This window comes from Protomyctophum parallelum (assembly GCF_964188405.1).
Source record: "Protomyctophum parallelum genome assembly, chromosome: 14".
NCBI lineage: Eukaryota > Metazoa > Chordata > Actinopteri > Myctophiformes > Myctophidae > Protomyctophum > Protomyctophum parallelum.
This window is the reverse complement of record NC_139709.1, coordinates 35,281,746-35,297,040: the sequence shown is the minus strand read 5'-3', so window position 1 is coordinate 35,297,040 and position 15,295 is coordinate 35,281,746. Positions and strand designations below refer to the sequence as shown.

General features: G+C 42.7%; 1 protein-coding gene across 1 annotated transcript in view; it reads left to right on the top strand.

Annotated features, from left to right (window-relative positions):
- LOC310871279 (receptor-type tyrosine-protein phosphatase N2-like) overlaps positions 1-14,698 on the top strand; it is a gene marked incomplete at both ends in the record, with an annotated part of 183,112 nt that extends 168,414 nt beyond the window's left edge. The window contains 6 exon segments of the mRNA XM_083782764.1: positions 742-861; positions 1,231-1,397; positions 7,566-7,619; positions 9,087-9,151; positions 10,810-10,883; positions 14,627-14,698. Of these exon segments, the coding sequence (XP_083638890.1) occupies positions 742-861; positions 1,231-1,397; positions 7,566-7,619; positions 9,087-9,151; positions 10,810-10,883; positions 14,627-14,698 (552 nt within the window).
- Positions 14,699-15,295: the final 597 nt, after the last annotated feature.

Below are 15,295 nucleotides of genomic sequence, written 5' to 3'. Positions count from 1 at the left end.
GTGTGTGTGTGTTAGGCTGCGCAACAGTGACACTTGGTTGTGAAAACCAACCAAACTCTATTTTCATGCTCGGACAGACCCAGCCAGCCAGCCAGATGACTGGTGTCTCAAGCTGGTCACATGAACTCCACATTGGAGCCTCGCGAGGTCTACATCATTTCCCGTTTTTTTTTTTTTAGCTAACATGTGAACGCTCTTTATTCTGTTTGTTCAGTAACAGGGCTCTTGGGGTCTCTCCAGCTAGTATAGACAAAAAACTAAAAACATTTCAGATACCAATTTTACCCAATCAGTAGCGTACCAGTCAGGCTTGTTTGTTCTGGAACACCTGCTGACGTGACGTTTCAAAGAGAGAGAAGAACCGGCTCACAGCCCTCTGCATGTCACGGGCAAATTATCAGACCTTCCCACACAACATTGCAGCATTCTCACTCTGCCTGTGCATGCGTGCGTGCATGCATACAGTACGTACGTGTGTTCGTGCGTGCGTGTGTGTAGATCACAATATCAAATCAAATCACATTATAATTAAGAATCACAATATAAATCAAATCAGATATCGGGATCGAACGTGAACCGTGAATCGTCCCACCCCTAACAAACGTGTGTGTGTGTGTGTGTGTGTGTGTGTGTGTGTGTGTGTGTGTGTGTGTGTGTGTGTGTGTGTGTGTGTGTGTGTGTGTGTGTGTGTGTGTGTGTGTGTGTGTGTGTGTGTGTGTGTGTGTGTGTGTGTGTGTGCAGATGGTGTGGGAGAACGGCTGCGTGGTCATCGTGATGCTGACCCCTCTGACAGAGAGCGGGCTGAAGCAGTGCTACCACTACTGGCCCGACGAGGGCTCCAACCTCTACCACATCTACGAGGTAAGGAAAACACACCAGTAAGGTCTGCACACTGAGTAATGCTTCAAAGCTTTGAAAAAGTATTTATTAAGGTTGCTCACCATAGTGGACGTTTGGAGCCTCTCAGGTCTTCATCAGGAATACACTTTAACCCCACTGTGTTTTTTATTTTTTAAGATATTTTTGCGGCTTACGCCTTTTATTGGTTTTTTTGAGGGGACAGACAGTAGGCTGACAGGAAACGGGAGAGAGATGGGCGGATGACATGCAGTAAAGGCCGTGTCGGGCTCGGGAGTCGAACCCGCGGCACACTGCGACTGGATTACCAGTCGGGTGCCCAGACGGTTACGTCACCGCCTGGGCCAACCCCACTGTGTTTGTCCTCTGCAGGTGAACCTGGTGTCGGAACACATCTGGTGCGATGACTTCCTGGTTCGTAGCTTCTACCTGAAGAACATGCAGACCAACGAAACTCGAACCGTCACCCAGTTTCACTTCCTCACATGGCTCAACAGCGCCGTGCCGGAGGCCAGCCGCACGCTGCTCGACTTCCGCAGGTAGGAGAGGACTTAGGACACCTTTAAAGCAACTTAAAGGCGTTGTATGTGACATAAAAAAACATGCCGATAGATTTAACATATATATGGCTTTAACTTCCAGTTCACGACTTGTGTTTCCTACCACAAAATATCACGCACAGCATATTAAACAAGCAGAATGACCTCGAAACTAAATGGAAGACGTTTGAACACAGCAAGAGACAAATACATTTTTAGGAAAAACCTGAGCATAATTATATTTTTCTTTTCAGTCGGAGGCCTTCAGAACAGTTATCAAATAACCATGATTCAATTCCACAGTTCCACAGAGTTATGGCATCTCTTTGCAACAGCCTGGTTTTGTATTTTCTCATTTAATTCCTTTCATATGTTAATTATTAGTCTTTAGAAAAAGCTCTGACGGCGGGAGAGAACATCACTCTGCTCCTTAATGATTTCAGACTTTGTTGCGGCCAAGGTTATAATAGCTTTGAATGTTTCATTTATTTTTAATTTAATTTTGTTCAATTTCAGTTTAGTTCTGTTTATATGTGGCCGTGGGTTTCTTGTACTTTGTGAAAAGGCTTAGTTTTAGTTTTAGGTTTTATTAGTTTTGTAGTAATGGGGTGTTTGTCAGGGTCGAGATTTAAAAAGTTCAATTCATTTGTTTGTATTATTATTATTTTTTAAGGGCAGCAGATCTAAAGGCTCGATCGATCAGAACGCGTCGTGACGTGACATGTTGAGAACAGTGAAGTCGACTGCTTTTACAGGTTGCATCTTTATAAAATCTCTAAAGCATAGTTTATCGTATTGGTCTGAATGATCTTTTTAAAGGGCAAGTTTATAGAATAACACAAAAGAAACCTCACTGAAGAACATAATACTGTGTGATGTCCTTGCATAAGGAAGACTAAGACAGTGGTTCCCAAACTCTTTAGCTCGAGACCCAAAAGAGAAAATTTACCAGTTTGCCCGGGACCCAAACTAGTGAAAATAGCACATATGATACATACCGGTTAGCTCTGGCAAATATACCTGAGGGTCTCATTCAGTGCTATGCAACTCCCACATGTCATACGCTGTCGCGGCAATCAGCTGACCATTTGGGCGGGGTATTTAAGCTCACCCAATCAGTTTACCATTTGGGCGGGGTATTTAAGCTCACCCAATCAGCTGACCATTTGGGCGGGGTATTTTTTTTTTTTTTTTTTAAGATATTTTTTTGCGGCTTACGCCTTTTATTGATTTTTGAAGGGACAGACAGTAGGCTGACAGGAAACGGGAGAGAGATGGGGGGATGACATGCAGTAAAGGCCGTGTCGGGTCCGGGAGTCGAACCCGCGGCACACTGCGACTGGATTACCAGTCCGGTGCCCAGACCGTTACGCTACGGCCTGGGCCCGGGCGGGGTATTTAAGCTCACCCAAGGCTGCCATCTTTCTGCATTCCTTCTGTTGCGTTCCTGGTTGTCATTGTGATCTTTTTGCCACCACCCCAGCACCACCGGTGGGCTACTATTTCTGATGTTATTGTCTCACTGATATGTTGTTAATGATGGTTGTATAATTGTGCCAAGCAGGGAGGAAAATGTAGCAGAGCCGAACTCCAAGATAAAATATTATATGAACACTTATATTCTCATTCTATAATTCTATTTGTTCAATCTATTCGTGAGTTATCTGACAGAATCATTCATTATTTTTTGAGAATGTTTTTCCTTTCTTTTTAGTAATGTTTTGAAATAATTATAATTAAAAACAAAATGTAGGAAACAAACTATAAAGTGGACCCATAAAAATAAAGGAATAATAAATGAAGGGACCCATAAAAATGGGCCCCGACCCAGTGTTTGGGAACCAGACACATTTATAAAGAAGGTTTTCTTCCTGTACGGTACGAGGCGGTAAGATTTTTCCTCCTGGATGCCCCAGGCAGCGTTATCTCTGTCCGCTGAGGCGTACGGCATCTTAAGCGCTGAGTGAGAGCGAGCGTGTGTGTGATATAGACCAGTGGCCTCCAAAACCCTCGCTCCACTCCCTCCTAAAGATCCATATGTTTTGAAACTTCTGACCCGAATCGCCAGGAAAAGCATCTCCGCAAATACCCGTCGAGCATCGTCCGCTCAATAACGCCAACGCCATCCTTCTGTACTCGCTGTCTCACCTCATGCAGCTCCTCTACTGTAACCATGTTGGCTGTTGAGTCCAAACTGTGCAATTTGCTTCTACAAACAGACAGACAGACAGACAGACAGACAGATATATATATATATATATATATATATATATATATATATTGTGTACAGATCCATGAAGGTGTTTTGGTGGACCAGAGCTTTTATTACAACAAAGATGTCATCTCAAGCCACAATCATTTAGGAAAGATGACCTTTTCACTGACGGAGCAGGAGAGGTCAGAGCAGAATGCCGGAGCCTGACGCTTAAGATGTCTTTTCTTTCTGATTGCCGTCTGGGAAGAAACCTTGTAACTCCACATTTCAACTTTATGATGTTTTTTTCTTTCTGTTTTGTAAAATAATGCCCTACTCAGTCACCATACCAAGAGTGTCACACAAAAGTAGCGAACATAGAATATCTTGTTCTGAGCTTGTTAGGACGCTTTTCACCATTTAAAAAAGGTTTATGAAATAACAATGAAAAGGGATTGTTTATTATTATTATAATTTTTTTTACATACAAGGTTTCCACTCGATAACACGCTTCGATTGCCTTTCAGCAGAAACCACTGCACAGTTCACACTTGTATTCTCTCTTCAATCTCAGTCCCGCCAGGACACTCCTGATGGCGTGCTTATTTATAACATCACTCACTGCTGACTGAGGCGCACCACTTTCACACTAGTTATCACATAGAATGTTACCTGTGGTTATATAAGTTCTGCCATTCCCAGCGGTAACCGGAACCATCGCCCCCAAAACACACACAACCCTGTTTTCTTCTGGGAGCCCTAAATAGATATATTTACTTCCCATTAAGTCAGACCACACGGACCACCGAGGGCGTTGATTTATTGTTTTGCAATGCATGGCTTATTTGCCATATATAGGGCTAGGCCCATGCCATCTATGATTTAATAGGCGGGCCTGGTTCCAGAAAGTTTTGGGAACCAATGCTGTAACAGTGTAACCTATTTACAGTTATGTTCTAACTATTAGTTACACATAGTTAGTACTGTATAGGTTTATAAAATATTATATTTGATGGTTAGAATGTAGCTGTTAGATAGAGTTACATTTGTGTTTCCTAAGAAACTTGAGCTGACCAGTGCAACCACAGTCTTCTGCTAGTATACTGGGAGCTGACCAGTACAACCACAGTCTTCTACTGTTATACTGGGAGCTGACCAGTACAACCACAGTCTTCTACTGTTATACTGGTAGCTGACCAGTACAACCACATTATGTTATACTGGGAGCTGACCAGTACAACCACAGTCTTCTACTGTTATACTGGGAGCTGACCAGTACAACCACATTCTGTTATACTGGGAGATGACCTGTACAACCACAGTCTTCTACTGTTATACTGGGAGCTGACCAGTACAACCACATTCTGTTATACTGGGAGCTGACCAGTATAACCACATTCTGTGATACTGGGAGCTGACCAGTACAACCACAGTCTTCTACTGTTGACCACTGGGAGCTGACCAGTACAACCACATCTAAGTGGGCTGCTGGGATAGAGTTAAACCTTCCACTCACCAGCCTGCCTCTCTAACCCCCCCCCCCCCCCACCACCACCACCACCCCCAACTCTCTCTCTCTCTCTCTCTCTCTCTCTCTCTCTCTCTCTCTCTCTCTCTCTCTCTCTCTCCCTCCCTCCCTCCCTCCTCTATGGTGTTTCCAGCTAACTCGCAGTGGCCAGTGTCATTTTTGTGATGTTGCAGCTAGTAATATGAGTCCAGTTGCATAGTCACAAAAGTGATCATTGGAGACTGTAACTCTGCAACCAAGAGACCCCATGGTCCTCCTCTCCTCTCCTGATCTCCCCGCCCTCCATCTCTCTGTCTCTCCACGCTGTGATCAGCAACCCGTGATGACCTCTCCCCTTTTTGCTTGCTCATGATTCGCTTGACTTACAACCCCCCCCCCCCCCCCTGCCACCCCCACCCAACCCATTGTACCCTCTCTTTCCCTGTCTTGCAATCTCTCCCTTTCGTCCTCTCTCAAGCTTGAATCTTTGGGAGTGCCTCCTTTGAATCCCCCCCAACCCTTTACACACACACACACACACACACACACACACACACACACACACTGGCTGTTACCATGGTAACATCACACTGGCTATCTGCTCCAGGGATCTGACTTTTTCCTTCCACCCCCCCCCCCCCCCCTTCAAATAGCATCAGGGTTTTTATTTAATTTATGCCTTTTGTCTGTTTTTCTCGGGTGCAGTTGAACGAACAACGTTTTAATTTCAAGAACCCCCTGCATGCAGTTTGATAAGCGTTAGGCCATTTGATACCATGTTCATATACTTGTTGGGACCCCACCTATACACTGTTCATTTAACTCCCCCTTTTCCTGTGTACGGTCCATTTGGTTCCATTTGTACACTCTGAGTTATACAGGGACTGATCATCTGTATACGGTCCATTTGGTTCCATTTGTACACTCTGACATTATACAGGGACTGATCATCTGTATACGGTCCATTTGGTTCCATTTGTACACTCTGAGTTATACAGGGACTGATCATCTGTATACGGTCCATTTGGTTCCATTTGTACACTCTGAGTTATACAGGGACTGATCATCTGTATACGGTCCATTTGGTTCCATTTGTACACTCTGAGTTATACAGGGACTGATCATCTGTATACGGTCCATTTGGTTCCATTTGTACACTCTGAGTTATACAGGGACTGATCATCTGTGTACGGTCCATTTGGTTCCATTTGTACACTCTGAGTTATACAGAGACTGATCATCTGTGTACGGTCCATTTGGTTCCATTTGTACACTCTGAGTTATACAGAGACTGATCATCTGTATACGGTCCATTTGGTTTCATTTTACACTCTGAGTTATACAGAAACTGTATGGGTCCATTTGGTTCCATTTGTACACACACTGTCAGAGTTACAGAAATCGTACGGGTCCATTTGGTTCCATTTGTACACTCTAAGTCAGGGGTCCTCAACTAGAAATGATGAAGGTCCACAATTTTTAATAAGACTGAGGTCCGGTCCCATGCGTCAAGTCAAGCTTATACAAATCAGATCCCCTTCCACCCAGAACCAATAATGGGGTGCAAAGTGCAGGCCCGGAGTGGAACTCCAAATCAGGCCGGGAGTTATACGCCCTGGCAGGCCACACTGCGCGTGTATTTATATTATTAACTTAAAAAAAAAAAAAAGATATATATATATATTTTTTTTGGGTGGTCCGCAAAGAGGTGGTCCGCGGTCCGGTCGCGGACCGCGGTCCGCCAGTTGAGTACCCCTGCTCTAAGTTATACCGAGACCGTGTGGGTCCATTTGGTTTCATTTATACACTCTCAGAGTTACATAAACCGTACGGGTCCATTTGGTTCCATTTGTACAGTTACTACTCAACCGTATCCCTTCTCTAGATGGGTTGTTCTCAAACATTTTCATGTCAACGATCCCCCAGCCATCACAAAAGATTTTGAGACAGTTTTGTGTTTTCAGGATTGTTCCACATTAAGATTTAATCAAGAATTATGTACGGTAGTTAAGCAGATAGTGATGTTAACTCATTTTGCTGGGGACCCCCTGGAACCTCCTCCTCAAGTACCTCCGGGGGTCCCCAGACCCCACACTGCTCACATGGACCCCCTGGAACCCCCTTCTCAAGTACCTCCGGGGGTCCCCAGACCCCACACTGCTCACATGGCATTTCATTGAATGTATTCCACCTGTTTGTGTGCGTTGCAGTGGAACAGTGTTAGCGTATCCCTGCATGTTGACAGGCTGAATGTGTTGTACAGTATAAAAAATCCATTTGATGATGAAATCACGACAGTAGGCAACAGTCACACAATTTGTCTTTAAATGTATGTGTGTGTGTGTGTGTGTGTGTGTGTGTGTGTGTGTGTGTGTGTGTGTGTGTGTGTGTGTGTGTGTGTGTGTGTGTGTGTGTGTGTGTGTGTGTGTGTCTCTGTGTGTGCCTGTGCTTTTTCTTCTGTTTGCAGAAAAGTTAACAAGTGCTACAGGGGGCGCTCTTGTCCTATCATAGTCCACTGCAGGCAAGTATTCATCATGGAAATGTAATCTTTTTACATTTCCATTCTGTTTTTTCTACACACTATTTGGGGCATTCTGTTTGTTCTACACACTATTTAGGGCATGTTCAAAACCATTTCAAAACATTTTCTTTAAATAAAATAAAAAACTCAAGAAGATGCCTTCTTGCAAAGCCAAAGTGCAGTGACTGAACAACAACGGCATATAAGTAGTAATATTACACTAATTGTATATTTGTGGAGAATTAAGACAGAACGAGACCTCTGAGCTGCAGACCTCTGAGCTGCAGTGAATGTTCTGCGTTGAGGCAGCTCCAAATCAGGAGCCATTCTTTTATAAAAAGGGATTTGCATTAGGGGTGGTTTGAAGAGGCTCTTTCCATTGTCCTAAACCTGTGTGCATAAGATAGCAAATATAGGGAAAGTGCATCGACACACTTGCAGACACACCTCCACCCGCAAATATAGGTGTTGGCAAAATGAATAGTGGGTTGTGTGGCCGCAAGGTAACGTTTACGCACAGTGGAAGCTCCTAAATGCGTAATTCACAGAAAATGTTTATTACTTGCGGATAAAGAATGGCATATTGTCTAATAACCTATACCTGTGATACTATACCTTGTACAATGCTGCTATTGTGTATTGTTTGTCTGTGTTTTAAAAACGTTGATGTATTACTGCACTTTTGCCCAAGACAAATTTCCCCTCGTGGGACAATAAAGTATATCTTATCTCATCTCATATCTCATCTGAACCACTTCACACGGCTGTATGTTGGGCCGTAATATTTAGAGATGTTCGAGTGCCTTAACCCCTTAACGGTTACTATCAGTATATCAAGCTTTAACTTTGTAGCCAAAAACCTTTTAGTTTTAACCAAAAAGATATCACTTACATCACCTTTAACCCTTTAACAACTTTAATTGATGTTAATTGTTTAGTCTTGCAATGCCATTGGTCATGATATTTGCATATAAATACACACAGAGGCAGAAATTCACACAACTTCAAAATCTCTGGACAATCACTAGCATGTCTGAAGTAAAATCAGCAAAATTAGCTTAAATGTGCTTAACACTGTGTACGAAAGATAGAAATGACAAATACCAGCATAGAGGCATAACATGTTACATGAACACATCACAAACAAGAAATACCAGCATAGAGGCATAAACATGAACACATCACAAACAAGACATGCAAATGACTTCAATTGGACCACGGCCAGGAGACTTTTACTTTCTAATTAACAGTCTGTCACTGTCACAGGCAGACCTACAAGCTCACAACGTGTTGCGATTCTGGTCTACCGTATAAACACTGTGTCTGTGTGTTTAAATATATATATTAATGTGTGTGTGTGTGTGTGTGTGTGTGTGTGTGTGTGTGTGTGTGTGTGTGTGTGTGTGTGTGTGTGTGTGTGTGTGTGCGTGTGCGTGTGCGCGTGCGCGTGCGCGTGCACATTTTCAGTGATGGGGCTGGACGCAGTGGAACATACATTCTGATTGACATGGTCCTCAACAAGATGGCAAAAGGTCAATGTCTTGTTTGGGCTGATATATCAGTCATTATTGACTTTCTTCTTTTATTAAATAGTTGTTTGATGATTGTGCATTACATTCACCCATTCACACACACATTCACACACCGATGGCAGCTAGAGGAAACCATGCAAGGCACATTGGGACATTATAGGTGAACAATGAAACTTTCTAAAATGCTTTAAAATTGCAGATCTGCAAGCTTACGATGTGTTATGTTTCAGTGCATTGTTAGCTTTATAAATTGGCAATTTGGGGATGGGGGGTATATTTACTTGTTTGCTCATACGTAAAATGTTCTAAAATAGAAACTTTAACGTTAAAAAAATAATTTTGACAAGATATCAGTCAAAACATTGGTAATCGGACCCAAATATCAGGCATTGGACCCGTACTATAGTGTACTGTACAGTATGTGCTCTTACACTGATATCATAGGAGAGAGAGAGAGAGAGAGAGAGAGAGAGAGAGAGGGAGAGGGAGAGGGAGAGGGAGAGGGAGAGGGAGAGGGAGAGGGAGAGGGAGAGGGAGAGAGAGATAGATTTTATATTTGTCAGCTTAGGCCATGTCCACAGGCTGGTGGTCAGAGGCTTGAGGATTACGGTGTTGTCCAAGTGTAAGTAAAAGCAGCTTGCAACATACTGTTCAATTCAATCCATTAGGCGGTCGAGGAGAGTATATAGGAGGAGAAGGTGCTTTCTGCACCCATAACCTTCCCTGTTTGTAGGAGAAGGTGCTTTCTGCACCCATAACCTTCCCTGTTTGTAGGAGAAGATGCTTTCTGCACCCATAACCTTCCCTGTTTGTAGGAGAAGATGCTTTCTGCACCCATAACCTTCCCTGTTTGTAGGAGAAGGTGCTTTCTGCACCCATAACCTTCCCTGTTTGTAGGAGAAGATGCTTTCTGCACCCATAACCTTCCCTGTTTGTAGGAGAAGATGCTTTCTGCACCCATAACCTTCCCTGTTTGTAGGAGAAGATGCTTTCTGCACCCATAACCTTCCCTGTTTGTAGGAGAAGATGCTTTCTGCACCCATAACCTTCCCTGTTTGTAGGAGAAGATGCTTTCTGCACCCATAACCTTCCCTGTTTGTAGGAGAAGATGCTTTCTGCACCCATAACCTTCCCTGTTTGTAGGAGAAGATGCTTTCTGCACCCATAACCTTCCCTGTTTGTAGGAGAAGATGCTTTCTGCACCCATAAGCTTCCCTGTTTGTAGGAGAAGGTGCCTTCTGCACCCATAAGCTTCCCAGCATTATAGTAATATGGCAGATGGAAGTGTATGACAGTATATGTTGATGGTGAATGTGTACATACATGTGTGCTGGATTCTGTATAGTTTGTACCCATGCACTGACACGCAGGTTATTTTGAGTGCACACATAATGGCATCAGAGGCAACTGAAACAAATGTTTGGGCCCTTTGAAATGTATTTCATAAATGTGGACACAAATCAATTTAATAAGTGACCACTTATTAAATCCAAGCATCCTTATCGTGGTAAGACTTTCGCCATTCGCCAAGCTCACAAGGTGCAACTTGTTGTGAGGCTAGCAGAAACTTTTCCTATAATAGCTCACTAGTCTCCTATAGAGCCCTGAGGGACTCCGGGCAATGAGGTCTAAGTGGTTAAAATGTGTATGTTTTTCAGGTGCCAAGGAGATCGACATAGCTGCAACCCTGGAGCACCTGAGAGACCAGAGACCAGCCATGGTGCAAACCAAGGTACCTTTCACCCTGTTATGGCCATGGCCTTGGTGACATTGTAATGGCTGATTTAACACTTTGTTGCATGCTGAAAATAGACAATCTACAAGCTCACAAAGCATTGCAAGGCAAAACGTTGCAAAGCTTGTAGATCGGCTATTTTTAACACCAACACTAACACCAAACACCACCAAATGTAAAATGTCTTGTCTTTTTGTTCTGCTGGATCTGTTCTTCACTAGTCCCTCCTTAACATCGTAGTCTAGTTTTTTATTTGTTGATGAAATTGTCAATACATTTTGTGTTAGTGTTAGTGATATTATTAGATTAGTTTTTATTTTGTTTTTATTTTGTTTTCATCAGTGAAAAAAGGTAGTCGACGAACATTTTTCATCATACTTTTTAGTCGACTGTCTCTCCTTGATTCCTGTCCGGCTCCACTGGACTATCGGGATAAAGGCAGAAAAGCCCCCAGAATATCTTAAACTAAGTGAACGTGTTGTGCCATGAAGCAACATTTCAAGGGTTCAGGCTTTGTTTCCATGCGCTACGGCTGGCTTTCAGATAAAGACAAAGGGCTGTGAGTCATATACAAAACAGAAAAAGTACAAAGCTATGGCACTCCATCTTTAAGGTTCTCGGAACGTGGGCCCTGCTCAGTGCTATAACCCTGAGGTCTGGGAACCTAGAACTCAGATTACGGCTGAAAATATACAAATATAATAATCTACAAGCTCACAACCCCTGAAATAGAGAGTCATAAAATTGTGTTATGACGTACTGTACCTTCCCCTTCAGGGCTGGTTCTGGTCATAAAGGAGAAAAAAGAAAGAAAAGAAAAAAACATCACAGAACTTCACAGGTTGTGGAAAGCTTCAGCTAATGGAATGTTCTGGGTTAACCCTAGCTCTGGTTCATAGCATTAAGGTCTTCTCCTTAATGTTCTGGGTTAACCCTAGCTCTGGTTCATAGCATTAAGGTCTTCTCCTTAATGTTCTGGGTTAACCCTAGCTCTGGTTCATAGCATTAAGGTCTTCTCCTTAATGTTCTCGGTTAACCCTAGTTCTGGTTCATAGCATTAAGGACTTCTCCTTAACGATATGGTTTTTTCAACTTCCTGCACACGCATGAAAGGCTGCACTGCCCGGCACTGCCTGTCGACTGCTGCAAAAATAAAAAGAACATTTCCGCTACTCACCAATACAAAGATGGTTTTGTGGAGTTGAAAGCCTACTTTCCATAGTGGACGCACTCTGAGCCCCCCACCACACGTATTGGCCAGAAAAAACACACAGACATATAAACCACTTTCACTTAATTTTTTTTTTTCAAAAGTAGCTGAAACAGCCGATCGACAAGCTCAAAACTCTTGTACAACACTCTTGTAAGTAGGGCATTATTCATTTTCTAAAACAAACATAAGGACTGAAATAGATACAAGGTTTCTGCAGGACAACGGCATGTATTAAACAGTGCAATAAATCGAGCGGTTTAACCCATTAAGACCAACAATTTTCTGACAATCGTATGTTACTATATGAGTAAACTTCAGAGTCAAGGACTCTGAAAGTTGCAATACAGTACTATATATTTGACAGAGGACCCCCATCTCAAAACATTGTGTTCCACGGACCCCCAGAAGCTGAGATTTGTCCTACAAACCTTCGCTTTAAAAATATATATATTCAAAGATTTGCATACATTTGCACAAAATGTCAGATGTACAAGCTACGAGCTTGCATAATCTGCTCTTTTTGAACAACCAAAGTTAATCTAAAATGACACGGATGCGTTCCCGGTTTGAACGGGTTAAATGAACGTCCTCAAGTACAGCACAGTACAGAGATCATAGATTGTAAAGCATTTATTACGACCGTACATCAATGGGAGACGTGAGATATTAAAAACGTGTATGATTGAGGCTGTAATAAAGTGGTGCTATATGCGGCGGCGACGCAGCGCTCATAAAGCCGCGGTGGAGTGATCTGTGAGGGTAATTAGAGAGACAACAGTCACCGTATCGATCCAAGCGCTGCCTTTATTGTTATGAAAACCACGGATCCTCCTGAACCAGCCCGCTATCGCCCAGCGGTCGCGGTCACATTGATTCTGGGAACACTGCAGGCTCGCTCACTGTGGTGGAAAAAGTACTCACATTTTTTACTTAAGTAAAAGTATCAATGTACTGCGATGCCGAAATACTCCCTTAATTACAGTACAAGTAAAAGTCCGGAAATAAAAATGTACTTGAGTAAAAGTGCAAAGGTAATAAGGTGTTGGCATTAAAATGTACTTAAAGTACCAAAAGTAGAAAGTATTCTTTAGAATGTCTCATTTCAAGTTTTCAAATCTTTTGAAAATATCAGATCTACATGCTGACAGTGTTGCAATGTGATTCATTGTGAGTTTGTAGATCTGCTACAGTAATGGCCAAAATGTATATAGGGCTGAAGTGGTTCATGTAAGATTTGTAATAATAATCTAAATCTACAAAGTAACTACTAATTAAGGATTTCAAATGAATGTAGTTGAGTAAAAGTACAATATTTAGATCTGAGATGTAGTGGAGTAGAAAGTATTAGAAATTGGAAATACTCAAGTAAAGTAAAGTAAAAATTGTATTTACAGTAAGTAGGCCTACAGTACTGTAAATCTATTTATTTCCCACCCCCGCTCAGGTATTGCATGGATCAGTAGTTGTCCACCTGGGGGTCTGGGTGGGTCATGATCTTTTGGGGGGGCCTGATGACAGCTTGAAAGTGCCAATTTTAGAACTTTTAAGACCTTCCTAATAACAAAAAGGGGGGGGGGGGTAATCAACTAACTATACTATAAAACACTGGTCAAACGTTGGCCAACTTTTCAAATAATATAAGAAAGAGGCTAAAATTGGGAACGCGAGGCGTACGGTACAATATTTATCTGTGGAACCGAGACAAGCTAAATGTAATGCGCCTCAACTCCTACAATTCCAAGTGCTTGTCAGGATGGGGGGTCCCCAGTTCAAATATGATTATTTGGGGTGATCACGGCCTGAAACGGTTGCGAACCACTGGAATAGACTGCAGAAAAAATATATTTAAATCATAAAAAATAATTTAACCCACTTATTTAGACCTGTAAACCTGTAATGGAACAATAAAGATCACTGTTTCTCAACAGTGATCCTTGCAGCTATGCAACCTTGAAATTACATGGGGAAGTGTTTTAAAATATAAAACCAACAAAATAATGTTTATAACACGTTGTCTGCTGTTACAGCCATCTATTGCCTGCGATTGACTTTTATATCACTTTACATACTGTATGGATTTGAAACAGCACCGTTAAAAAACAACTTTGAGCCCTGAGCCGGTTGCTATAGACAACGCCAGCCCGCATGCACGGAATGTGCTAGCGAATGCATAAACTAATTACGATCTTCTCTGGCTCTTTTCTCGAAAACTACGTCGCTGTCCGTTGTGCTGATCAGACATCCGAGGTTTGGATCTGATTCCGGATTGTTCATTGTATTGCGATTGAAATATAAACATTTCTCGAGAAAGATAGCTAGTGTGAGCTAATGCTGATAATAGCCTTTTCTTACAATGGAGGTCTGCGAGCGGGGGAAAACGGAAGTGCTTGAGTAGTAATCTCCCCAATTACGGCCAGCGCAAGCTAAGTACCACCTGTGAAGTTGTACGTATTTATTCTGTATTTATTCCCATTCCTCTCTTCTTAATTTTTCCTGTCTCTCTCTCTCTCTCTCTCTCTCTCTCTAGGATCAATTTGAGTTTGCGTTGACGGCGGTAGCAGAGGAGGTGAACGTCATCCTCAAAGCGCTTCCTCAGTGAGACGCAGATGGCCTCCTCTCCTCTCCTGTCCTCCCCTCCCCTCTCTTCTCCTTTCCTCTCCTCTCCTCTTATTGTGAACGTGGTTCCGCCCATACCTTAATATCCGTAGGAATTATAGACTAGACACCCCCTAGAGTCTCCTTTATGTCATCTCCAAGCATTTAAAATGGATGGATTAAATATTTTCTTGGTTTCTCGACCAGTACTGGATACCAATTAGTTTTCGGTGTGTGCGTGCGTGCGCACGCGCGCACGTGCGTGCGTGTGTGGGTAAATTCAGTATCCGTGTCACATATTGATAAGTGCTGTGTATTATTTTTTTGTTTCATTATGATATCATCATGTTACCACATTAACATCAATCACCGATCCAACCCACACGTCTGTTGTTATTATGATTAGTATAGTTGTCAGTACAAGCACTGAAGCCACTGGGAATAATAGACGGAGAGATGGAGTGGTTGTTTATTGGCTTGGGCCTGCCTTAATAAAACAGCACACTAACAAGTGTCTGCTTGTCTGCAGACTAGAGCACCATTCCAGTTGGGTGAGCCGCAGTCTTGCCAGTCCATATCGTTTGTTGTCGGGCAGAAATCA